At 42.8% G+C, this 25,444-nt stretch overlaps 2 protein-coding genes across 2 annotated transcripts; one reads left to right on the top strand and one right to left on the bottom strand.

The window, feature by feature from the left end:
* Nucleotides 1-310: 310 nt before the first annotated feature.
* Nucleotides 311-22,282, bottom strand: VLDLR (very low density lipoprotein receptor). The gene is made up of 19 exons (XM_073542606.1): nucleotides 22,081-22,282; nucleotides 13,610-13,729; nucleotides 13,081-13,203; nucleotides 12,492-12,614; nucleotides 11,191-11,562; nucleotides 9,987-10,109; nucleotides 9,774-9,896; nucleotides 9,019-9,138; nucleotides 8,695-8,820; nucleotides 8,392-8,563; nucleotides 7,320-7,544; nucleotides 6,656-6,774; nucleotides 6,439-6,578; nucleotides 6,222-6,363; nucleotides 5,998-6,144; nucleotides 3,438-3,500; nucleotides 2,471-2,548; nucleotides 2,148-2,317; nucleotides 311-1,036 (listed from the first exon to the last, which is right to left on the bottom strand). The coding sequence occupies exons 1-19, from the start codon at nucleotides 22,139-22,141 to the stop codon at nucleotides 1,001-1,003; spliced, it is 2,583 nt and encodes an 860-aa protein (XP_073398707.1). The 5' UTR covers nucleotides 22,142-22,282; the 3' UTR covers nucleotides 311-1,000.
* A 256-nt stretch (nucleotides 22,283-22,538) lies between these two features.
* On the top strand, nucleotides 22,539-25,108 carry LOC141047534 (uncharacterized). Its single transcript, XM_073542607.1, has 2 exons — nucleotides 22,539-24,005; nucleotides 24,174-25,108. The coding sequence occupies exons 1-2, from the start codon at nucleotides 23,320-23,322 to the stop codon at nucleotides 24,739-24,741; spliced, it is 1,254 nt and encodes a 417-aa protein (XP_073398708.1). The 5' UTR covers nucleotides 22,539-23,319; the 3' UTR covers nucleotides 24,742-25,108.
* Nucleotides 25,109-25,444: the final 336 nt, after the last annotated feature.

Genomic DNA, 25,444 nt, shown 5'->3' with positions numbered 1-25,444 from the left:
ACACATACAGGTTACAGTGGATAGCCAGCAATTAACCTAAAAATGTTAGCACAGCCATTTTCCAAAAATGAATAATTTTAATGACTTAAGTGACACTAGGAGCTGAGAATTTTCATGTGGCTCAGATCAATTTGTTACACTTCCCCTGCCAAGAAGAAATCCATTCCACAATGAAGGCAAGGAATCCGAGACTTCAGTAATAAAGACACTTGATTACTAATTAGTATCTTGCCATACGTGGCACTCATTTGGTTATGTGCTTGCCAACAGCAGTATTTCTATGCCATTCACAAATGTGATACACACAATGTATAGCAAATCATTTTCTTTATTCTCAAAAAGAATCTCCAGTGGTTCGGATAGGAAATTCACCCTCTGTATACCTCTAGAAAAAGGTCACAGTCAATACACATTTACAGCTGCATTCACGCATACAAAATTTAAGGTGAAGAAGTTATTTGGCAATTTTATATGAGTAACCCGTTTTGTTTTAGTCTATTGCCATTGCCCCATCCAGTCCAAAAAAAAAAAAAAAAATCCAGTGTACAGAAAGATATTTACAATCAAAAAGACTTCAAAGTGCTTCAGAATAGTGATTGTGTCTTCAGAGATATGTACATCTGCCTATACAAGTATGTACAGGTGAACTCACTATATATAGCACAAGATTTCATTGCTGGGATATGGCTTGTATGGGAAGTGCTTTATACAGTACTTGGCCTATGTGGAGTGAAGAGTTGCTAATACTGAGAAATAAATTAAGTTATGAGGGGCTATGGGTGAAATGGTAACCTTTTCAAAAGCTGAACAAGCTTATTAAGAAATATATACATAAGGTTCCATTCATAACAGCGGTGTCACACATACAAAATAGTCACTTCCATAATCGAGGGCAGGATGCGTTCAGCTTCTGGACTGGCTACCATCTGGAACCAAAATATCCTGTTGAAGCAGTGTAGACTGAAGGAGGATGGTGAATGCCAACCATGTATAGCCAGGCTCATGACATGTCGTCCTCAGTATTTACAACTGATATCTGCAAAAAAGAAAAAAGTGAGCGTTAACATTTGTTTCACTGGATAGATACTGCAATTCTATAGTCAGTCTTGTACAGGACCAAGAACACGTTCAGAGAGCCACCACTTTAGTTTGAGTCAGTACCAAACATTAAAATATAATTTTAACTCTGCTTCTCCTGGACCGATCATTCACTCAAGTCATGAATAAAACCTGTTTAGTGAGGACAGATGTTCACATTACAGAGATAGGCCATGACAGTTGGGGAGGTGGGTTGGAAGAGCTAGGACACATGAGTTCTGCAGGTTCACCTGAAACTACTCAGCTCCATGACAGTTCATCTTCTGCACTCCCTGAAGACAAGTTTTACTTGTGGATTGTGTGAATGATCAGCTCAGGGGGGGGGGGGGGGGGGGGGTTGGGGGGACAGAAGCAGATTTCTGCAAGATTTTAAATTTTGCCCTCATGTGCATTAGTTTATGAAAACAAACGTTATTTTAAATTACCTGTTGCAGCGCAATCAGTGTAAATTTGAAGGCTGCAAGGTGCTGCCATTGTACATTTTAATTTATATTATAGAGCCAAGTCACATTGAAGCCTAGTTTAAAAACGCTTGAAGCCGTAGCTACATGTAGTTCTCTTAAAGTGCCACCAACAATGCAGTAGTTACTGTACATTGCCAAAAGATTCAATATTTATAGTAGGTTTTAGCATCTGCACCTCATGGGGGGGAAGAAAAGTCAGTCAAGAGCTCCCTAGTTTATGAAGACACTGAATGCAAGTTAAGGGGACATGCACCCAAAGTCTAGGTGGTTTTTTGAAAGACATGACAAGCCCTGGGACCACTCCAGTCTAAGAGCAATGAACTCTTGACATGGCCCATTTAGGGTGTTCTGCTAGGAACTTGACTTTAAGCTGCGTGCGCAGACTTTAGTTTTATTTGCAGTGGCTTGAGGTCACTTGACTGAACTTTTAGCTGACTATACATGTTGTCTAGATAACCAGACTGAAATGGGCTGTCTCCTGTACAAAGCCATTTAGGGAATGCAAGAACCCTATTCTGAGGTTTGGCTTGCCAAGGTCTCCTTTGAAATAGAAGTGTACAGCCTAGAAGCCTGAAGTGTACTTACTGCTGGATACGTGTGCCCTACATTGCCCCCATGCCTTCCAATATCGATCGTGAGGTCCTCTTCTGTGGTTTTTAAGTAAACAGGATTATCAAAATTCATGCTTTTCATGTTCTTCCTCTGCCAGTTACGCCACATAAGGTAGGCACCTGTTGCTACCATAACTAGTAACACTAGAGTGAAAGAAATGCAAGAGTTACCACATAATACACAAAAAACCCACACTAAGCCTTTGCTTGAAGGTGCTGAAGACAAAAACCCAACTCCAGTATCAAAAGGTACATAGCCTCAAGGTTTAGCCATTTAGTTTACATTTCTACACTTACAGATGGGAAGAATTGCCCAAGCTGCAGATGCATCCTTGGTGGTACCTCCCTCGTAAACAGATGTGTTACTCTTGAATTCTAGAGGGAATTAAAAAAGTTATACAAAAGTAATCCAAGATTGATAACTGAAATTTAGGATTCTAATCTTAATGTTATGCCTCAATACAGACTGGACAGTGAGCTGAACATCCCCCCCCCACCCCAACAACAGACCACTAGTGAGTAACAGTGACAATCTTGAAGTGTGAATGAGGTGGTGATATTTTACTTCAGCAGAGACTAGTACTTTGACGACAGCCACAATGTACAAACCGTGGCAACATGTGAAGACAAATGACTTTACAATTAACAAACTTAAGCATACATGGGCCATTGTCTTAAAGTAAGTTCATAAAGTAGTAAACTTCCTCGCACCCTTTCTAAGTGCAACTTTTCTATGGAAGTACAAGAATGTAGGTCTTTAATGCCATGTGAGGTTTAGTTGCATGTCCAGCGAATTGTCTGCCTACATTGAATGTCACCTCAATAGACTGACTCTGCTTTATAGATGCTCATTAATGCTGGGTATAAGTCTGTTGTACTAAACCTCAGGCAAGTCACTTCAAATAATTCTGTTAAAGTGATTGACATGCTCATCTGCATAGAAAGGAGACCATCAGGTACCCATTAACAAGCGCTACTCAGGTCCATAAGTTAGCCACCATTTGTATATGAAGACTGTACACAAGCACTGGTTATTTGATCAGTGCCTGAAAATATGGCTTTGAAATATCCTTAATTACTTTGGCATTCAGGGGAAGAAAAAAAAAAAAAAAAAAAAAAAAAAAAAAAGGGAAGGAGTAAAGACTGAAAACCGTGACCTATAGCCAATATTGGTCCAAGTCTACTTTGCACACTAGTCACTGCTTAGAAATTGACAACTCCTGAAGACTTTACCCAGGCTACTTCGTTCATATTAAGCACTTACCCCCTGGAAGTGCTTTTTCAGGATGTAATCCTGTAGGGATGGTAATAGAATCTTCTTTCCTACCTTAAGACAGACAGATGTATTCTTTAGCTGAAAGGCTTAAACACTACATCATGTAGGTTAGCACAATTACAGCAACATGGACATTGCTAGTGTTAGACTACACATTGCACTAGTGACATGATCAACGACTAGACTGCAAGACACGAGACTTAAGGACAAGTGAAGTGTACCAACATGTACAATGGTTTAATACTCATAAAACCTGCAAGTGGTTTCTCAATAAGACTCAAATTGCTTGAAGAGCAACTCATTTAATTTACTAAATCAATAGTAAGTGTGACAATAAGCAACTTTGTAAATTATATTAGCAAACTTGCTGATATCTTGTGATGCAAGAGCTCATCAGGCATTCAGATATGCATTTCATTCAAGCTTCTGTAAGTTGACAGTACAAGTTATGATCTGGTTTTGAATGGGGCTATAGTTACTGGTATTGTACTAGAACATTGTGTGAAACATCCTGCAACCAATTTTACACATTTGAACATGTCTACAAGCTCAGCATGTTTGTTAAGTTGGTGAAACCTGCTTGTCTAATAAAAGGGTCCTTTCCTCCATTTAAAATGTTGAGTTTGGTGGTTAGCAGTTACTATTTTTTGGCCAAGAGTTTCTGAAATTGTATATCAAAAGTTGTCTTAGGAAGTCTGAAGATGTAATTCTTGAAGTGCTCAATTCGGAGCCAAAATCTGTATTCAGCAAGACAGCCTTTCCCATTACCGAGATTGGAGAAGGCAGCCGCTACTGGAGATTCTAGGTAGATCTTAGGGGGAAGGAGCTAGATCAAGCAGTCAAAGATGTTCCCATTTGAATTTTAGTCAGAGTTGGAGTTACATATGCAACAAATTGCTTTGGAAACTTTAATGTCTACAGATAACCAAACTTATCTAAAACGTGGGGGACAGCCCCTTTATGAAGATACAGATTTCACCAACTTTTATAAAAAAAAAAAAAAAAAAAAAACCTACTGAGCATGTCCACAAGCGTACATGTTCAGATGTGGCAGAATGTAGTAAACCTTGTTGCCAAGTGTTTCACACCCAATTCCAGCAATTAAAGCCCAATACAGAACCAGATCTTTGATCACAAAACAATCCATATGGAAATCCCTGTAAAGGTAAGATAGTCACCCATTCAGTTTGCAGCCATGATAGAAGAAACTTGGCACTCAACTTAGGAAATCCAGATTTTTTTTTTTTATTTAGGAAGTCACAAAAATAGAAGACGTTTCAGTCCCAGTTGGACCGTCATCAGCCCGACTGCTGTAGGAATGAGTAAAGGTACTGTCACACTTAGCGATATGACGCGGTCAGGATCGCTGGTGCATCGCTAAGTGGCTGCAAGTGAGCGACATCGCCGGGGGGGGGGGGGGGGGGGGTGTCGCTACTTACCCGTCAGACAAGGCGATCCTGACGTCCTCGTCCACATGTCGCTCGTCTCCACAGCAGGATGCAGACGAGAAGCGGCCCAGGGCGTTCTTGCGATCAGTGATAACCAGCGGGGGAGCGGTCGGAGGCAAGTATCAGACATAGCGATATCACTAGCAATATCGCTATAACGTCACAAAAACCAGTGACGTTATAGAGATATCGCTTAGTGTAACAGGCCCTTTAATATAGATACAGGGCTATACATGCCTGAAGGTGGCATAGCAGCGACTGTTACTAGGGTTTAGTCCTGCAATTATGAGAAGGGGTGTAGAGGTCAAAGTTGACCAAAAGCAGGGATTTGAAAATTAGGCGCTGTGCTTAGCCTCTCCTACACTGACCCGGAATCCATCATCTGACAACAGTGTATTCCGGGTCAGTGTAGGAGAGGCTAAGCACAGCACCTGCTTTTCAAATCCCTGCTTTTGGTGAGCTTTGACCTATACACCCGCTTCTCACAATTGCAGGACTAAACTCTAATTACAGTCGCTGCTACGTCACCTTCATCTACTGGCACATATAGCCCTGTATCTATACTTACTCATTCCTACAGTAGTCGGGCTGATGAAGGTCCAACTGGGATCAAAACGTCCTGTTTTTTGTGACTGCCTACAGAAAAAAAAAAAAAAAAAAAAAAACTTTTGATAAAGAAATCTAGTGTTGAGTGCCAAGTTTCTTACTTATCTTACTGGCTTGGGAACCTACTTGAGCACCTTCGCAGTAGTGCTACGGTTTATTCTCTTATCATGATTGCAGCTATGATGTCATGACACCACCATTACAGCAGCCACTGAGTTCAGATATAGCAGAAGCTGCTGACCTCAATGATTGGGTGCAGCGGTGATGTGAGCTGAAGGTGTGACAATGCTACTGCAGCCAGAACATTGAGACTAAAGTGTCAGAGCTGATGCTGACGTGAAGAGTGCATAACAGATTGTTGTCTTACATGACTTAAGGATTGGTTTTTTTTTTTAAACTTGAAAATGTTGGGGTGGACACTAGATTTTTCTACATCAGTTTTATTAGACATACAAAAAGTGTTGAAGGCAGGAGTGTTTAATATGTGCACATACCTTTTTTACACCTTCGGTCATCATAAAGTTGTAAGCCAGCAGGGCACACGCAGGTATATTTTGGAGAGCGCTCATTTATCTGTGGAGCTGGCAAGCAGAGATAATCACATCCACCATTGTGAAGTCTCTCGTTACACCAGTTTTTGCCTATTGACAGATGATTTCTGGTTAGAATACTAGAAGTGGAATGAGTGCATTTTCTTGCCACGCCATGAGCATACTACCTGGAGGCTGGATAAGGTCATGATAGACAATGATATCTTGGGCATCATTCAAGTTGTTAACCAATGTTTCCAATTCTTGGCCAGTAAACTTGTTGGCACCATAAATGGCTTCATTCTCTCCATCAATCCAATAGACCCTATCCTAGAGAGAGTAAAGTTTATGTAGAGCGCTGGTAAGCCATTAAAGAGGTTTTTGCAGAATTACTCTTGGCTTTACCTCAAATATTGTAAGTGCAAGTGGATGAGCTAAGAATTCATGAGACTTCAGGATTATGCGGCGATCCTGTCCACTAAGGTCCACGCTACAGAGTTGATGCAGCTTCAAATCAAGCCAGTACAGGCGACTCTTAACCAAATCTTTAAAAAAAAAAAAAATTAAACTTGGGTTTTAAGAATTAACATTATGTAGAAATTAACAGCTTAGCAACATTTACCCAATACAATGCCACTTGGTCGCTGGATGTCAGATGCCACGAGTTGCTGCCTGTCTATTCCGTTCATCCCTGCCTTTTCAATCTTTGCAGGCTCTCCCCAATCTGACCAATAAACAAACCTAGTGGAAAGCTCAGAGTTACAGTACAGTCACAACTGGCCACCAAGATTACCACCATGTCACTGACAATTAAGGTTAAAGGCTGTAGTCCATAAAATATATATATATATATATATATATATATATATATATCTCTCTATCTATCTATCTCTATCTATCATTACACCACCGTCATGGTCATAGTTAAAGATCTGTAGTTTGCTTCTTAAGTACTAGATTACCAGTAAATTAAGGCATGCTGCATATGCAAAGCCAAAAGGTAGAAGTTAACAGATTGATATAGGGGTTCTTTTTGATACCCTTCATTGCTTGATCAATGTATACAGATCAGGGAACTACACACCATTAACGGTTTCCCCATGAACAAGAGTACATTTTAATCATTAAATCTTGGAATAGCTTCCACAATTTGAAGACAGAAAAAAAAAAAAAAAAATATATTATATATATATATATATATATTTTTTTTTATCTCTCATTCTGATCAGGCACCCCATAAGGGCAACACTAGCCCTGTATCTTGCAAGTAAATTTGTTGTACTCACCCAGAAATTGGATCAATAGCAATAGAAGATGGATCTTTTAAACCAGTGTTGAACAAGACTTTCCGCTTTGACCCATCAAAGTTTGACACCGATATGGTCTTTAATCCAGTATCTGTCCAATAAATGTTCTTGTAGATCCAGTCAACAGCAATGGCAGCAGGACTATAGAGTCCATCTATGACCTTTACGTGTCTTCCTATACTATCACGGCTATCCACAGATGCCCTACAAGATAGAGAAATAAGTTCGATTTTTCAGCTGTTGAGTGCCTGAACTATTGTATTATGACCCATGCTCAGACAGGATTATATTCACATAACAGAACCCCATCTCCTATGATGCAATTTAGGCGAGGATAAGATTAACACAGTATTGAAGAGCATTGTAGTCCAATCAACTACATTAATAATCTTGAATGTAACAGTGTACAAAAAACCCCAAAACGTATAACGTTAGAGTGAGCGTTTACTATTTGAGCTCACGTTAGCTTGTGAGGCCAAGTGTATTTATTCCCGGTTCACCCTTCCTACAGCAGCATCTTGTACCAAGTAGTGAGATATTAGCAGCTGCAAGACTGGATGCCAAGGAGCAGTTACTCAGGCTAGATGGGAGAATTACAGTATTTATGCTATTCTAAGATCCATTTGACAAGGTCTTGTGAACCCTTATATCAGATCTGCTTTAGGTTTCAATTATGGAATGGTAGGCATTTCTGCCCCCACAGTTGTAAACTAGGTTTAGGAGGAGGATCAAAACATGGTCATTAAAGTAGCAATATTGGTTGTTACAGCCCTTATTAGAATTTAGCTGATATCTTGTGATCGGACAGCCCTTTAACATTTTGTCAGTGTAACAAGGGAAGCAATTGTAATGCTATAGAGATCACCTCCCTAGATGAGGTCAGTGATTTGCCAACATTTAGGAATTTATGACATTTTAATACATTTTGGAGACTTCACTTATCACTGGAGAATGCTGCAAAACTCTTCAAGCAATGTTACTTTGACATCTGTAACAGTCAAAAGATTTTATCTAGCTAAAGTTAAAGGTCCATCACAAGAATCTGACATACCGAAATATTGACTTCTGAATGGTGTCGGCCCAAAAAAGGCTATGCCCTGAGATATCGGCATCAAGTGCCACTGTGTTCCGCAGCTGCTCCACTAGTTGGATATATTCCTTCCTTTCAAGTCCAATCTTTCGGATATCTCTGCGATTTGTGAACATCAGGCAAGGTTCTCTTCCTACAAGAGTAGTGCGCTTCATTAAAAACCATTCTGGATATACAAGTGATATTTTACACTGCAAAGCTTAAAAAGGCATGAACAGTACACTCCATCACTAGCTAGTGCAATTTATCATCCTTTAGACCTACCTACTGCCTTGCAGACACCGGTGGTCAGATCCATTTGGTAGCCTTTGCTGCATTCACATTTGTATCCTCCTTTCAGGTTAACACATATTTGACTGCAGATGCCAGGATTTTGACACTCATCAATATCTTAAAAAAAGTGTAGGTAGATCAAAGTCTTAAACAGTTTTGTCAATTCATGGAAGACCCACTGACAGACTTGTCCTTGGATCACACCATAAATGATAGTTCCCCTCAACCATTAATAGGTTAGTAGTCAGCTGTTAAATGCAGAGAGTTAGGTCTGTACAAAACAGAACCTTTAAGGGGGCATTGTGACAAACTTACCTCCACATGTTTTTCGGTCAATCAGTTCAAAGCCAGCTAGACAGTCACATTCGTAGCCAACCACCAAGTCATGGCATAAATGAGAGCAGCCCCCATTATTCACCAAACACTCGTTCAAGTCTAGGAGACATTAGAATAGAGAAATTGAAATTTTAGGCTCTTGAAATGAATTAAAGGGAGGGCCCCCCCCCCCCACGCAGCCATTCTGTAGAAGATTTCTAGGTAAAGCCAAGTGTTGCATGTTTGTGACATCATTTACCTAGGGTATTCCCAAGGCTTGTTAAGTCCCAGTTGGGAAGCCACTTATTCTGAAGACAATCTTTAAGGTTATAGAAGAGCAATATAGAACATGCTTTTCTACAAGTTAGATAAACTCTAAACCCATTACCTGGCTTAGGCACTTAAACCTTAAAGTTTACTGATTGGATCCTCATTTTAGTGCCTTCAACCATTGAGAAGTCACATGTTTGTCATACACCATGCCAGGGCTCTCGTGCTTTGAGCCCAGATCTGTCAAGATACCTGTTGGCAATTGCCATGACCAAGTAAAAGTTGTGGGTTGCAGCATGCCATTTCTTTTGAGACAGGGAGTTAAACTAGAAATCATAGTGTGCAAGTAAACTGTTGGGGAGTCTTTTTTTGGGGGGGTATAAACTGCAATTTACAGCTGTGCAACGATGTTGAAATATACCCGTTCTTACAAATTTAAGATGTTTCATGCATTTAAAGAGGAAAAAAAAAAAAGCGCCGCTTACTACACTCCTTTGCTGGTTCATCACTCCAGTCTTTGCAGTCTTTTTTCTGGTTGCACACCTTGTGTATATCAATGCATTCCCCAGATTTGCACTTGAATTTTCCAGATCCTGAACACTGATTGACTAGAGACACAAGGCAGAACAAGTGAAATTAGGAAGAGCCTTTTCTGAACAGACAGCACAGCAAATAAGTCAATTTTATCGTGTACTCACCATTTTTACAGCGCATTTCATCAGTGCCATCAAGGCAGTCTCTTACACCATCGCATTGCCTGGTACCATGAATACAGTTCCCATCCTCACATTTGAATTGATCAGGCTGGCAAGTATGAGAGGCTAAGAAAAAAAAAAAAAAAAAAAATATAATAATAACATCATACAATATTAGTGTTGGGAGGGACCACCAGGGTCATCCCTGTCCAACTCCCAGCTCAATGCAGGATTCGAGCCATTTCAGACAGATGTCTGTCCGGCCTCTGTTTGAAGACTACCATTGAAGGAAAACTCCACCTCTCATGACAGCCTGGTCCACTCATTGATCACCCTTCACTGTCAAAGTTTTTAATATCTAATCTGTATCTTCTCACTTTAATTACATTGCTTTGCATTTTCATGCGCAAAGGAGAAGGACGATCCCTATACTATGACATGAGTAACAGAATATATAAAGGTTATTCATGTTGGGCTGTCATGAAATGCACACATTAAGTTACATATCAATTCAGAATTCTAAGATTTATAAACCTGCTTGTAAAAACCCAAGCCTTAAGTGTCTCAGGTGTCCAGACATTCTTTGCCACCTCACAAGTCTGGCTGTCAAATGAGAATGGTTTCCTACCCATCCAAAACAGTCCTCAAGACAGTGAATTTTATGCTCCACCATACTTCCTCAGCTGTGAGATGGCCAGGTCATAAAGACTGATTAACGAGAGGTCAGGTTTGCCAGTCCTCTAGAGGTTTGTACTTATGTCCCCTACAGTGCTGCCATCTTGTTAGGCAAGGGAGTTCAGTGACCACATATTCTTCCCTGTAGGTCACATTGCCTATGTATCCATGTAATAAACAGGTTTACCAAAAATGGTCTTACCAACTAGAACATTACAAGTACTAGAGGTTCGTGGACTGGTAGAACTAGTTTACCCATAACAAGTCTCATTTCTATACCACTTTCAAGACAGCCTTTACCTTACATTTCTAGCCAGCATCATCCACCCTGAATAAAAAGAAATTAAGACTTGACTCAAAAAAAAAAAAAAAAAAAAAAAAAAAAAAAAAAAAAAAAAACCCACACACGTTAACTGGGCATGGGTTATGAAATGCCCACACAGGATAGGTCAGCAATAGCAGCCAAGTGGTGGGAGGAGCTGAACTCACGACCTCCAAGTAAGATGGTGAGACGTGGAGGAACGAAACTTACGGCAGTTCATTTCGTCACTTTTGTCTTTGCAGTCGGCATCGCCATCACAGCGCCATTTCTTGTGAATACATTCCCCAGAACCACATGGAATCTCACTAGGAGAGCACCTCTGAGGTGACACAGGTTGGCGGCCACATTGTTCTAGAGATTCATCGGAGTGGTCAGCACAGTCCGCATCGTCGTCACACACCCAGCTGAGGGGAATGCAGGTGTAGTTCTTGCACTGGAATTCGTGAGACCCACACGTGGCAGGGATGCAGTTCACTTCGTCACTACCATCACTGCAGTCTTTGTGACCATTGCAGTAAAAGCTACTGGAAATACAGCGACCATTGGAGCAAGTGAACTCAGCTGGACTACAGGTCACATTCCCTGGTGGGGAGGGAAGAGAAAATAGAGTGAAAAGCTGACACTACTATATTAGACAGTTATGCAGCCGTCAGTGACCCAGACAATGCTTACAAGCCGAATTTAGTCAAACCCCCCCTCCATGTTGATCAGCATAATAAGTGAGTGGGCATCGCGAGAGTGCAGTGTTCTTGTTCATCAGCTAGCCAATACAAGTCATGCACAGATATAGAACTACAAGGCAGGTGGCAAGAAGTCAGAATGCCAAAGCTATAGCAAGACTTTAATATTGCAGACTTTCTGTACATTAGATTAGTTGTGCTTCTTTGCATTCTAGTTAGAGATTGTCTGACAATATTAGACTCATGTGTGGATTATATGACTTTTTCCCCTCTGGATTTTGATATCATTTAAGACTGGAAAAATCTATATTAAATGTATATTCACCTCAGGAAAAGTCTGCAAAATGCCAAAGTATGCAGTTGATGCTGCATAATAAAACCCCCACACACCTTGATATCATAGTGAGGCAATATTTCTAGGAATAAGCTACTGAAGAGCTTAGATGTTTAATACCACAAGACAGAAAGTGTTAGTGAATTGCTCTCTACAAGACATGGTGCAAGTTTCCTGATTTTCTATCCCGCTGGCTGCAACCCCCGGGGCACAGCTACACATTTCATATTGTCGCCAAGTCAGCTGAGGAGTCGGAGAATACTTTAGAACCTTGTCAGCACAATTTTCCACGCCGGTGCCATGCTGTGACCCACTGACGACCTCTAAAATGATGCCCAGTTAAAATGCTCGTTTGTACCTGGCTTGGAAGGAAACTAAATTATTAAGTTACGTGAATGCAGTGCAGCAGTTCAAAGGCTTGGCAAGAGCTCAGAGGGAAGGTTGCTTTACTGCCCCTGTAAGTTCTCGGATGGCCACTATGGGAATTGTGCACTTACGACAGTTCTCTTCATCCTCTGCAGTGTCACAATCTGGTTCACCATCACAGAGCCAAGATATGGGGATACATTGCATGGAGCGGGCCCCACAACTGATTTCAGTCTCTCTGCATGTTCTCATATCTACAAGGCCATAGAAAGAAAAAAGAAAAAAAAAAAAAAAATTTAAGAGCTATAATGTACATGACCACAAATTATATATCTATATTTATAATATCTACGCAAGGGCTTGAAACAATTTTAGGATGATCTCTGTAAAGAATAAAAAAAAAAAAAAAAAAAAAAAAAAAAAAAAAAAAAAAAAATTATCCAAGAAGTTAGTGTGTTGACTATTATCAGATAATCATACCAAAGGCATAATGGCCATTGACACCTAATTGGGGGCTGAAACCAGCTACAATCATGTCAGTGCCAGATGCCATAAGATGGTGCAGCATGCAATGTTAGCATCAGAACAGTTCAGACTAATCTAGGCATCTAGACTAGAATTTGTAAATGGGGGAAATGTTCAATCAAGATTTGTCCAGTATCACTTTGAGATGTTAGATAGCTATGCGTGACTGATTCGTTTGCAGAAGCCATCACTTACGACACAGCTCCGCCGTTTCATCAGAGCCATCCTCGCAATCTGGGTCCCCATCACATTGCCACCGCTCTGGAACGCACTGACCATTGGCACATACAAAATCTGCCTCGGCACAAGTTTTCTTTACTGTGAAGGTTAAAAAAAATATATATGCACACGAGGTTTTATATTCATTTTTACAGCAGTCCATCTCCTACGTTAGCCAAAGAAATTAGGCAAGAAATGTGAAGGGGGTATGGGTGGTGGCAGGACAAACACCAAATGCCCCAAGTGTCAAAGGTCAGAGGCAGAACTGAAGCAAAGGCTTTGTCTTCAAGAGACACCAGAACAAATACAACCTTTTGAGGACAAAAACGGTCCTAAGTAGACACGGGTGACCAAAGGGGAACATGAAAGATTTTCATTAGGGGGTGGACCAGTGAGTAATCTTGCAAGACAAGTTTAATTGAAAATTAAGGTTAGACATTCCCTTAGGTCAGAGAGCATTCTTTAGGCCAAGTTATTTTTTTTTTTTTTTTTTATCAAGCCTTACCACATGAACTTTCATCACTCCCATCTGAACAGTCTTCGTCCCCATCACACTTCCACACTGAAGTAATACAGCGTCCATTTCCACACTGAAACTGAGACTCCTCACAGAGTGTCTTGGCCCCTAAAAATATATGAATGACTACATAAATCTCCATCCAGAATCTTTTGGAATAACCTTCTAGAAGGATTGAGATTTTTAAAAATCCTCCAGAAAGCAAAGATGCAGGTATAGGGCCTGGACAATGTTATGCTTCAAGTACTTGGCATTTGAGACATTAGACCTTTTTCCAGAAGGTGACACCATCATGATGTGGATACTAAACTTCTCATTTTGACTGAAGGCACATCAAAATGAAGAACAATTTAAAAATAATTTTAAGTTGTAGAGTACGTCAGACCAGTTTTGTCTAAATACATCTTCAGGAGTATTAATTCTATTGATAAAATAAGCCCTTTACTTTAAAGTAACAATGTTCTGCAATAACTTGAGGGATGTAATAGCCAAGTCAGTTCCATATCTTGGCAATTCTATGAATTTTTTGATTTTTTTTTTTTTTTTTTTTTTTTTTTTTTTAAAACCTAGGATTTCATTCAGAGCAGCAAGCTCATGCACCTATAAGACATCGCTATCTCTTCATTGTGCCATAAACAAAAAGACATGTTCTGGAGCAGAGAGAAGATCACCAAGTGCTGGACCCACATTACCTTCTTATACAGGCTGCCTAGATTTGCTGATGCAACACTCCAGAGCTTTATTGCTGCCTAGGGTGTGCTACATCACCAGTGTCTAAAGAAAAATTATATAATGTAAACAGAACAATGTCAGTTTTCTAAAGGCCACAATATTTTTGTAGTGGGCTCAAAGAGAACCTTTAATATAATTCTAGAGTTTAACCCTTTATGGATACTTAACTAGAAAGAAAGCCATTTACACCCTTCCATGCAAGACAGAGTTCCCTATAGTCTGCACCAATTCCAAACTACAAGAGCTGTCAGCAGAAACAGTATTTAAAGAGAATCTGTCAGCAGCATAGTTTATTAACAGACCCTGAACCCAGCAATGTCACGGGCTGCATAGTGTAGTTTTGATAAAAAGCGCCATTTCAGCAGGAGGACTAGTAAATCTGCTACTAGGTAGTCAGTAGAGCAGGTGCTGTACATTCTGGTACAGAAGTATATTGGAGTCACATGAGAACGAGTTCTGTCTACAAGTAGCCAGTCTAGTGACCGCATCACACCCCATGCAATATTTAGTAATCAAGCACAATCTATAGTGACTGATAAGCCGGTACCTCCATAGCACCTATGATTGGACAAGGTTTGCAGTTGTAGCTATAGCACACCATGCAGCAATAGAAATTGTGCTTATGAGGCCATATGCATGTCCCAGTCTAGGTGAAATACCACTGCAGTAGATTTTGGGCAAGTTCTGAGCATCCCCTCTATGGGTCACTTCCTGTACCATACCCGAGTGTTCCTAAACCCCATCAGGAATCAGAAGCATTTCCATTTATGACAGAGCGCAAGAGCTCCTTTAGAATACTACAGAGACCCCTACTCTCTGGAAGGTATGACCGACTCCAGGAGCAAATTTAGTAGTTTTATATGGACAACTGGTTTGAGATCAGGAATATGCAAACGGACTCTTGAAAAATTTCCTTCTATAACTCTTCCGTACCACTGCATGATCAGCAAACCCATTCCAAAGCGTGCCATTTACTGTACAGGGGCTCTTCCCAACATAAAGATGCAGGCACATTGCTCAGTGTCAGGATCACCTCCAGAAGATCAGAGCAACACACATTGGCAGCCCCCCTCCAATAATGCTCTGCCTGATCATCAGGTGGCTTGGCGACCCCAGCTCAGAAATGTATGGCATATCCAGTGAACATGCCTGTTATAGACATTTATCTACAAATGTGCCATTACAACCTTGTAAGCACGATTCTTTACTGTCAGTTCTACTAGTCATCATAAGTGGCTGTGAATCAGCACCAAAGTACACTGGTCCACTGTCTAGTCAAGCTGGTGAGACGGTTCTCAGGAGCACAAAAAAAAAAAATTCCCAAAACATTCTACAGATCATTAATTGTACCATGCACAGTATCAGCTTGACAACTGATCAGCTTGCATATAGCAGATTGGCCAGCTTAAAGGGCTGTTAAATGACTGTCACAGATGTCACCATATGGTAAAGAACCTGCAAGTTGGATACCAAGGTACCTTTACATGGCAGATATTGTATGTGGGAAACAAACATTTGCAGTGGAGTCAGGCTGTCAACTGGATTCCTGCCATGGATTTACAGTTTGCACAGCTGCAGATCTAGGCCTAAACTAATCCCAGATTTCCAGGTCAATAATTTGTGTTTAGCACAGAATAGGTGCAGAAAGTGAAGTCAAGTCTCACCACTTTCTTAGCGGATCTGATTAGAATAGTTGGGTTCTGTTTAGATTAGAGGGTATTAGCATCCCTACAGTCAATGAGGTTGGACTTCATGGTAGTAGGATCAGTGGCTTATTACTGTCCCAACCTTGTCAATTTTTTGGCCTACAGAGCAAGAGATGGACGAAGCCATCTTGTATCCATCTGGGTTGGACCTCAGCCTAGCAGTTAGGCCGGGGTCACACTTGTGAGTCTCACCTCAATACCTGGCACTGCCACCGGCACTCGGGATCGGCTACATGTCTTTCTATGCAGCTGAGTGCTCTGATCCTGAGTGCTGGCGGCAGTGCCAGGTATTGAGACGAGAGACTCGCAAGTGTGACCCTGGCCTTACACCTAAAGCCTTGGGCTGCTTTCACATCAGTTTTTTGACATCAGTCACAATCTGGCAATTTTTGAAAAATTGATCTGGCAAAGGATGCTGCCGGATCTGTTTCTCAAACTTATTAGTGACGGATGGTCTCACGTTTCATCTGTCATTTGCTGGATCTGTTGGAAATGATGTGTCCGTCGGCTGGAGATGACGCACAAAGTAATGTTTGTCTCTGTCGAAAAGTCGGCCAGTGACAGATCCAGCACCGTCCATTATTTGCTAGAATGGAAGCCTATTGGTGCCGAATCCATCGCAGTCTGTAAAATGACGGAATCCAGCGACGGATTCCTTTTTATAAACTGAGCATGCTCCAATTACTTCCAGGTAGGGCAGTCGGATCTGGTGGGAAAAAAAAAAAAAAAAAAAAAAAACACATCTGCGACGGATCCGTCGAGCCGACGGATTGTGCCAGACGCCAAAAAACTGATGTGAAAGGGGCCTTTACCTGTAACATGTTAGTGTAGTGACCCATCTGAAACCCCAAGGGCTCATACATCTGGGTGACTGGAGAAGTGTGCGCTAAAGGATAGTTCTATACATTATAGGCTTGTTCCCTCTGGAAAGTGCATGCTTGCCATCATCCAGCCTGCTGGAGGTACATTCAGGTCAGAGTTGCAGTAGTGCACCGATCCAAGGCAGGTTTGCCACAGCAGCATCTGAGCAGTGCATGTCCGCAGATCTCCAGAGATACTGCCCAGCCCCAGTACGCCTGTAAGCACTACATGTTTGGCCACTGCATTGGTGGCTGTAATCTAGGCAACTAACCCTTTAAAGAGAAGGTCAGCAGCTTTATCATTTAATCTGAGCGCAGCATAATCTAGGGCAAGCCAGCTTTATTCCAGGGGTGACAGTTTAACTACAATTGTGTTTTATCATCAGGAGATCACCACTATTTGATCGGATCTCATGTACTTGGCAGACCAGCTAGTCTGTGTAACCCCACACTGAGGACTGGCAGCTTGCTGACACTGTACAGATGCTGGTCAGGGGTGTGGGCTGGAGTTATACACAGCTCAGCATTATGATCACACACTGATCACACATAGTGTTTGACAAGTGTGATCAGCTTTTTACTATTGAGGCCACCTATGAAGCATCAGTAGTAAAAGATAGAATGTTAAAAAAAAAAAAAAAAAAAAGGTATATTTATTTACCTTCCGACATCCCACGCTGCCATCCCGGGCCTCAGCGTTCCCAGTAATGCCTTGCGAGACCTGTGATGACGTAGTCTCGCGTTACTATAGCGATCTCGCGAGACCGCGTCATCACAGGACCTTGCCGCAAGGCATTACTGGGAACGCTGAGGCCGGGATGGCAGCGCAGGACGCCAGAAGGTAAATATACCCCGATTTTTTTTTTTTTTTTTTTTTTTTTTTTTTTTTTTTTTTTTTACAGGGCTATGGTACTCAGGGCCTGGAGGACAGTCTCCTCTCCTCCACACCGTGGGTACCAACCGCACATGAGACGCTTAACTTCCCGCATGGTGGGCATAGCCACATGCGGGAAGTAAGCGATTCTCATGCATTCCTATGAGTGCGGAATCACGGCAATTCTTTGCCATTCCGCACAAAAGAAAGAGCATGCTGCGATTTTCCATGATGCGATTCCGCCGCGGAAAAAAGCGCACAGCCTAAAAGTGAAGCAGTAAGCCACCTTCACATTTTTTATTTTTTCCTTTTACAGACATTGGATGCTCACACAAGTCAAGAACCAGGCTGAAAGTGCTCCTGAGGGCTTACTCAGTACAGAGCAGCACATCACCACCTTCCACAGCCAGTAATCCTAGAGATCTGACAGGTGTATAGTGGAATGTTTAACCCTTCCCAGTAGAAATAGGAGTAGAGACTCCCAGGAGGAGAAAGCCCTTGTAACCCCAAGTATGCAGACACCATCCTGATTGACGACAATGGGCACAACCTGCCACAGTTCACCCAGAAGTGCCTATACCTCAGTGGAGGGGGAGGGGGAACCACACACCACTAATAGATGTTTGACTTCACCAGTGCAGAGTTACCTCTAGGCCCATTGCTTGTCATGCTCACTCTGCATTTGACAGTATTCGTAACTCTGGTCTTTCTGGCAACCAGTTTAGAGTTGGATTCTAGATGTAAGCCACGTATGAAGCTTTAGACACCATTTGGCCTCCTTTCCAGCCATGTCTACCATCCCACTGTCAGAAGAGGCCAACGTTTCACACTTTAGAACCATTTTGCCTCATTCAGCTGAGGGTTAGCAATCATTATGTGAGGGGTGGGGTTGAGAGAACTCCGACCAAGTCATGAATGCACAGACATTGTGAACACCCCCCCCGTTTGAGGACTCCTATAAGCTAGCCAATGCTGTACAGACGACAAGAGCCAGGCTGACCAAAGAACTTCTACTGGCACCTAAGGCTACGTGCACACGCTGCGGATTGGGCCACGCAGATTTTGTAAAATCCTGCGGTTTTTCATCTCCACAATGGAGGAGATGGCAAACTGCAATGGAATCCGCAGAAAGAATTGACATGTCATTTTTCTGCGGTTTCAAATCCGCAGGAAAACCACATGGAAAAATCCGCACTGCGGTTTTTTATTCCCATAGGGAATAATGGTACTGTACACTGCAGCAAAAACTGCTGCGGACCCGCCAGGGCTGTGGAGTCGGAGTCGCGGAGTCGGAGCTCATTTTGGTGGAGTCGGTATAAAATGGACCGACTCCTAAAATATATAATAAATTGGGTACAGTAATTCAATGCAGGATGTGCTGAATATTTTTTTATAGGAGTTTGGGAAAGTTATGAAATGTCATATAAATGGCTGTTCTATTCCTGATCTAAGGCTACATTCATACACAGCGTTTTTCCAGTGTTTTTTGAGGATACGTTTTTCAGCTGCAAAAGCTGATCATCTTTTTAAAAAACTGCATCACCTGAAAGGTTTTTGAGCTCATAATGTTTTCAATAGCAAAAGCAGATTAGAAATCTGCTCTATCTATATATCCATTTATCCATATCGTATCTGTACCAAAAAGAATGAAAACCGGGTAGTACACCAATATATATTCTGTTCTAAATATCTTGATTATTGGATCATAAAAATGATTAAATGTCTGAGGTTCACATTGTACTACAATAAATTTTTCACTTAAATATAAGCAATATGTGTGGGAGTCGGAGTCGTGGAGTCGGAGTCGGTGTAAGGGAAATTGAGGAGTCGGAGTCGCAGGTTTGGCTTACCGACTCCACAGCCCTGGGACCCGCAGCGGCCAAATCCGCTGTGGAACCGCAGCAGAGTCGGCAGCGTGTGCACTAGGGTGACCGGATCTCGTATGGGGGGGGGGGCTAATAAATTGCTCAGTAGCACAGATGAACCATCAGAGCACGCTAACCTACATGAGTTGATAACTATGTAAAATTATCTAATCTAGAGCTTTTGTTAAAGTAGTTTTTGAAACGTCAGAATATAATGCTCGGCATTTGCTTACAACTTGCAGGACATATTGCTTTTGTTCTTTATCTTTTGTTAGAAGGTCGTTAAAGTCGGTTACTTCCTACCTCTTAATTTTTCTCTCCTAACTTTTGGATTTACAACCCTAGCGTGCTCTGATGGTTCATCTGTGCTACTGAGCAATTTATTAGCCATTAACAACTTTTCATTGTCTGTAATGGTGGGATCAAAAAACGATAATCCCACCAACTCTGCATTCAAATACCACAAATGGTTCGAAAATTTGATCAGGGCTATTTCTGCAATGTTGTTGTCACATTCTTTATAGTCTAACAGACTATGCAAAATACCTAAATCTTAAAATACCTCAATTTGGATTTTTTCAAACTTTGAGCGACATGGGTTAATGTCGTTTGATCGAGCTCAAATTTTGGCTATCTCAGTATCTGGAAAGGGGAATCGTTTTGTGGGGTCCAGATGGACAAAATTCCAACATCGATTTTTTGCCGTCACCCTAGTGTGCACACACCCCAAGGCTACACTTTACCTCATGGCCTTTGAAAAAACCTGAGGATCCATTCACACAAGTTGTAGAAATTCTGTGTCACATGAAAGCAGGGCTCAGTTGTGCACATGCTACGTACAGACCACCAGCTGGATGGAATGGATTCTCAGCTAGAGTTACTACACATGACACTAGTTGTCTATAGCCAAGGTTCGTAGAATCGCAGAGTTGGAAGGGACCTCCTGGTCCAACCCCCTGCTCAAAGCAGGATTTGCCAAATCATCCCAGTCAGATGTCTGTCCAGCCTCTGTTTGAAGAATTCCATTGAAGGAGAACTCAACACTTCTAGTGGCAGCTTATTCCACTCATTGATCACTGTCAAAAAGTTTCTAATATCTAATCTGTGTCTCCTCCCATTCAGTTTCATCCCATTGCTTCTAGTCTTTCCTTGTGCAAATGAGAATAAAGGGTTCAGCCTTTGCTAGCTGCTCCCCAACACAGAAGCCCTTACTATACTGTCACTTCACCAGATTTGACACTTTCAGGTTCTTCTGCTTGTGAAGCCAGCCTAAAACAGAACATCCTTAACCCTGTCCATGATACCATCATATGCCTACTCATAAGAGGCCTCATAGGTTACCATACTAGTGTGAGACTTGCAGAACATCCACCATGCCATGGATCATGCAGTCATCTCATCCTCATTTAGGCCGGTCACCATTCTGTACATAGCTTTGGACCCTTCAGACATACAAGCACATGGCTTAAGAAGCTAACCAAACAAGACAAATTAATGGCGACCAACACAACGCATTTACATCGCCAGTTAAGATACTGGGTTGACTACATAATGCATCAGAACAAGAGACCATACCCTGTAGTTCTCCAGTACTGTATAGGAATGGACAGCCCCTTTAAGCTTGCTGGCCCACACCAGTGTGGCTTAATGCTAGCCGAAGCTAGGCCCAGCAGTAATGGGGGAGGGGGACGAGGGAGGAATTGGGGGTGTTCCCATATGGCAGCTTATCACAAGATGGGATGCCAGGAGTATTAGTGACCATGTAAGATGCCACCTGACCGGAGGCAGCGGATTAGGTCAGCTCAGCTCATTGTGTAAGAGGCAATATGTCTGCTTCAGCCTCTCCAAAGTGGCAGACAAAAAAAAAAAAAAAAAAAAACCACACACACAGAGGAAGGAGGTGGCTGGGGACCAACTGGGAGGCAGAGGGTTAACCCACTGCCAGAACTTTGTACAGTCAAGGATCAAGATTATGGGGTCTTCCCAGCACCCATCAGTGTCCTGAGATCAAGCCCACTAAAACCCTGGAGCTCCTTGGTTATTGGGGTCAGAGGCCAAGGGTCACCCCCAGGAATAATGGCAGTACAGCTGGGTAGTGGCACTGGGCACAAGGGATGCCCCTAGGCCAGATACAGACCACAGGGGCCTGCTCCTCTACGGGGGGCTTATTCCTAGAGATGGCAGGGGGATGTGGTGTGACCAGCCAATAGAGACCCCCGAGGGTGGGCTGCAGGGGCACACACATTATATATATATATAGCAGGGAACAGTTGGCACAATACCCAGCAGGCACGGGAGCCTTAACCCTTGCATCACCAAGCCGGCAGCAACAACAGCAACCCGTTAACCCCCTCATTCGGCAGCTGGACCAGTGCCCCCCTCCTCGCCCACCTGAGAGCAGAGCCATGCCCGCAGCACTCACCATGTACCCAGCATGTGGCCAGCAGTAGCAGCAGCACAACCCTCAGACAGGACGAGCTCATGTCGCGGCCCCCCAGAGAGCCAGCTGGAGGGGAGGACACTCGGGGAAACACCACCCTCTCTTTGTAATCCCGGAGAGCAGGTCGCTGCCCCCGTTACCGGCACAGATCCCCGGGGCTGCCGTGCAGGGTTCCCAGGCAGAGGAGACGTGCGCTTCCCAGCGGCTCCACAGACGCTGCCTTATAACAGCGGCGGCAGCTGGAGGTGCAGCAGGCGGCGTGAAGAGGAGGATCTGGAGCGGCAGGCGGCGCCCCCGAGCACACTGGATCTGCTCCGCACGGCACTACTGGGATCCGGCTCGACCGTGGATTGCATGATCCGGGAAACCGTGCAGCCCGCACCGGGGATGAGAGGAGAGTGTGCATCACCTGACGGGGAGGGCAGGGGCGGCGAGCACATGGCGGCTGTCACTGCCTGGGAGTGACATGTGTCAGGGGGAGGGAGCTCGTGCTGTGCCTGCCTCCTGGTGTCCTTCATGTCACATGTGTGCTCCTGTCATTCCCAGCCCGGAGCGTGGAAGGTCACCACAAACATGGCCACTGCATCGGTGGCTTGTGCCCATACCCTATGTTATATTCTTCTGCTGGTTGCCATTGGAAAGCTGTGCACACGTTCAGTCTTTTGAGCGTCTTTCAACCTCTTCTGGCTTCGAATAAAAGAGACGACCTGACCGATCTGGTGATTTGCGCTCTGTGCTTATAACACGTAAATGGGATAATAATAAATGGGGAGGGTCGATATAATTTCTGGAGCATTTTTCCAGGGTTTTCTTCTTTGTTGAATGGAGAAAAAAAATTAAAACAAGCTTAATACTGAATTAAAAAGACAACCGAAAAATGTAAAAAAAAAAACACTCGAAAAGACCACCGGTGGCCAAAAACATTGAAAAATGACTAAAAACTGCTAAAAAAAAATACACTGCAGAATAAAAAATGCCGACATGTCCTGCAGATCATGGGGGTCCTGATCCTGAGACCCCACCAATCGTTCCTAAAGTCAGTCTGAAGCAAGCAACTGGGCGCTCCTGCCTGAGCGTGCGCCAATCAGTCTCCATAGAGCTGTCTCGCTACTCGGATGAGTTTTACATGGCGCCTTTTGGAGCGATCGGTGGGATTCTCAGGACCCAGACCCCCTACACAAGACTTTACGTAATGCCTAACGTGTAAAAAAATGTGTAGAAATGATCAGTAAGGCTAGTTTCACATTTGCGCCTTTTGGCGCAGCATTTCGTGCACACTTGAAATGCAAGCAAAAAACGCAAACGCATGTAAATGCAGCGATTTTTAGACGCATCAGCGTGCGCATGACGACAAAAAAACGCAGCATTTGTATGTGTTTTACTTTGTTTTTGCAAGCGTTTGCGGTTTATATGCGCATGTGTTCTCTAGGTGTCACATACAGGATGAAAATCCTTGCAACAGACTCCACCAATGGGACAGCAGTGGGTGTGTGTTATGGGAATTCTTTATATAGACCCCGTTTACAGCTGAATTCTTCACATTGGCTTGCTTTTTCCTTTGTCAACATGGATCTGCGCTGGAAGAGTTTTCACTTCAACTTGGATCTGGACATCAGGATGGCTCAGGCTTATGCAGTTGTTTGCCATCAACAAAGGGAGAGAGAGAGACAGCAAAGACGGCAGCGTTTGTGGATACATCCTATTGTTGAACTCCGGGAGAGCCGTGGAGCGTACCACACCTTCTACAGCGAGCTCCAGGCAAACCCGGAGAAATTTACAGACTATACCCGGATGTCCCAACAAAGCTTCAGGGATTTGCTTGGTCGTGTCCAAGAAGCCATCCGGAGACAGGACACACAGCTCCATCATGCGATTCCTCCTGAGGAACGGCTCCTGGTCACATTACGGTACGTAGTATTGCAAAACCAATGCCTGCATAATTGTTTTTTGTCTGCCATGCACTATTCCAAAGCCTGCAGAATTATTGTTATGCCAGGTACTAATATTTTTTCATTTCAGTGTTTTATAAAACCCTAGACATAAATATTAATTTTTTTTCTTTCTCTGTTTCGCAGATTTCTGGTTACTGGAGAGACCCTCTCTTCACTCCACTTCCAGTACCAGATTGGAATCTCCACCTTGTCGGGAATAGTTGCGTACACCTGCCGGGCTTTGTGGAACATTCTCTGTACAGAATTTATGCCCCTGCCCACCGCCGAAAAGTGGGTTTATATTGCTGAAAAATTCTGGACAGTCTGCAATTTCCCCAACTGTTTGGGAACGGTTGATGGGAAACACATCCGGATAATCAAACCCAAAAGAACTGGATCTGAGTACTATAACTACAAAAAGTACTTTTCTACAGTAATCATGGCCATTGCGGATGCAGACTGTCTGTTTGTTGCAGTGGACATTGGGGCATTTGGCCGGGGGAATGACTCACAGGATTTTAAGAGCTCAGACATGGGCCAGAGGTTATATGGCAACCATTTTAATTTCCCCACGCCACAGCCTCTTCCCAACACCGAAGGTCCGCCACAGCCATTTGTAATGGTTGGGGATGAGGCCTTTCAAATATGCCAAAACCTGCTGAAACCCTACTCCAGCAGGGACTTGGACCACACGAGAAAAATATTTAATTAGACTGACCAGGGCCAGAAGAACTGTAGAGTGTGCCTTTGGTATACTTGTCTCCAGATGGCGCATTCTCGGCACAGCCATTAATCTGAAACTGGACACAGTGGATGAGGTGGTGAAGGCCTGTGTGGTTCTTCATAATTTTATTATGGCTAAAGAGCACCCGACCTTTGAACTCGATGAACCAGCTGCCAATCCATTGCCTGATTTCACATAGCACCCTCTCAGATCATCAGTTGAAGTTGGCCAAATGAGGGACCAATTTGCGGCCTAATTTATCTCTGATGTAGGACATGTGTCATGGCAAGATCAAATGGTATAAAATTGTTTTCTTGTGTGTATGTAAATAAAAAAACCTGTTTTGATACCTGTACCGAGTGCACTCTGTTTTTATACACTCCAATACAATAATCATCTGCCCAGGTCTACCAGTGAATTCAGGATGCTGTATTTTGTGCATCATGAATTTACTGACCTGACCAGGTCATTCTAGATAGAAAAGTTGTAGGACCTTCATCATCTCTCCAGTCTGTGTTCAATAGATTGCAGCGACAGTGGAGATAATACAAACTAATATTTATATCACCTGGCCTGATGTTACAAATAGTGATTTTGGGATGCACTAGCATCCTTCACTCTTTATGACACCTGACCATATGAGTATAAATATTAGTTGTAGGATCTCCACTGTGGCTTCAGTATGCACGCA

This window comes from Dendrobates tinctorius, unplaced genomic scaffold (assembly GCF_039654945.1).
Source record: "Dendrobates tinctorius isolate UK_male_01 unplaced genomic scaffold, ASM3965494v1 ptg000128l, whole genome shotgun sequence".
Classification (NCBI taxonomy): domain Eukaryota; kingdom Metazoa; phylum Chordata; class Amphibia; order Anura; family Dendrobatidae; genus Dendrobates; species Dendrobates tinctorius.
The sequence above is the reverse complement of the archived record's forward strand: the minus strand, read 5'-3'. Positions and strand labels throughout refer to the sequence as shown.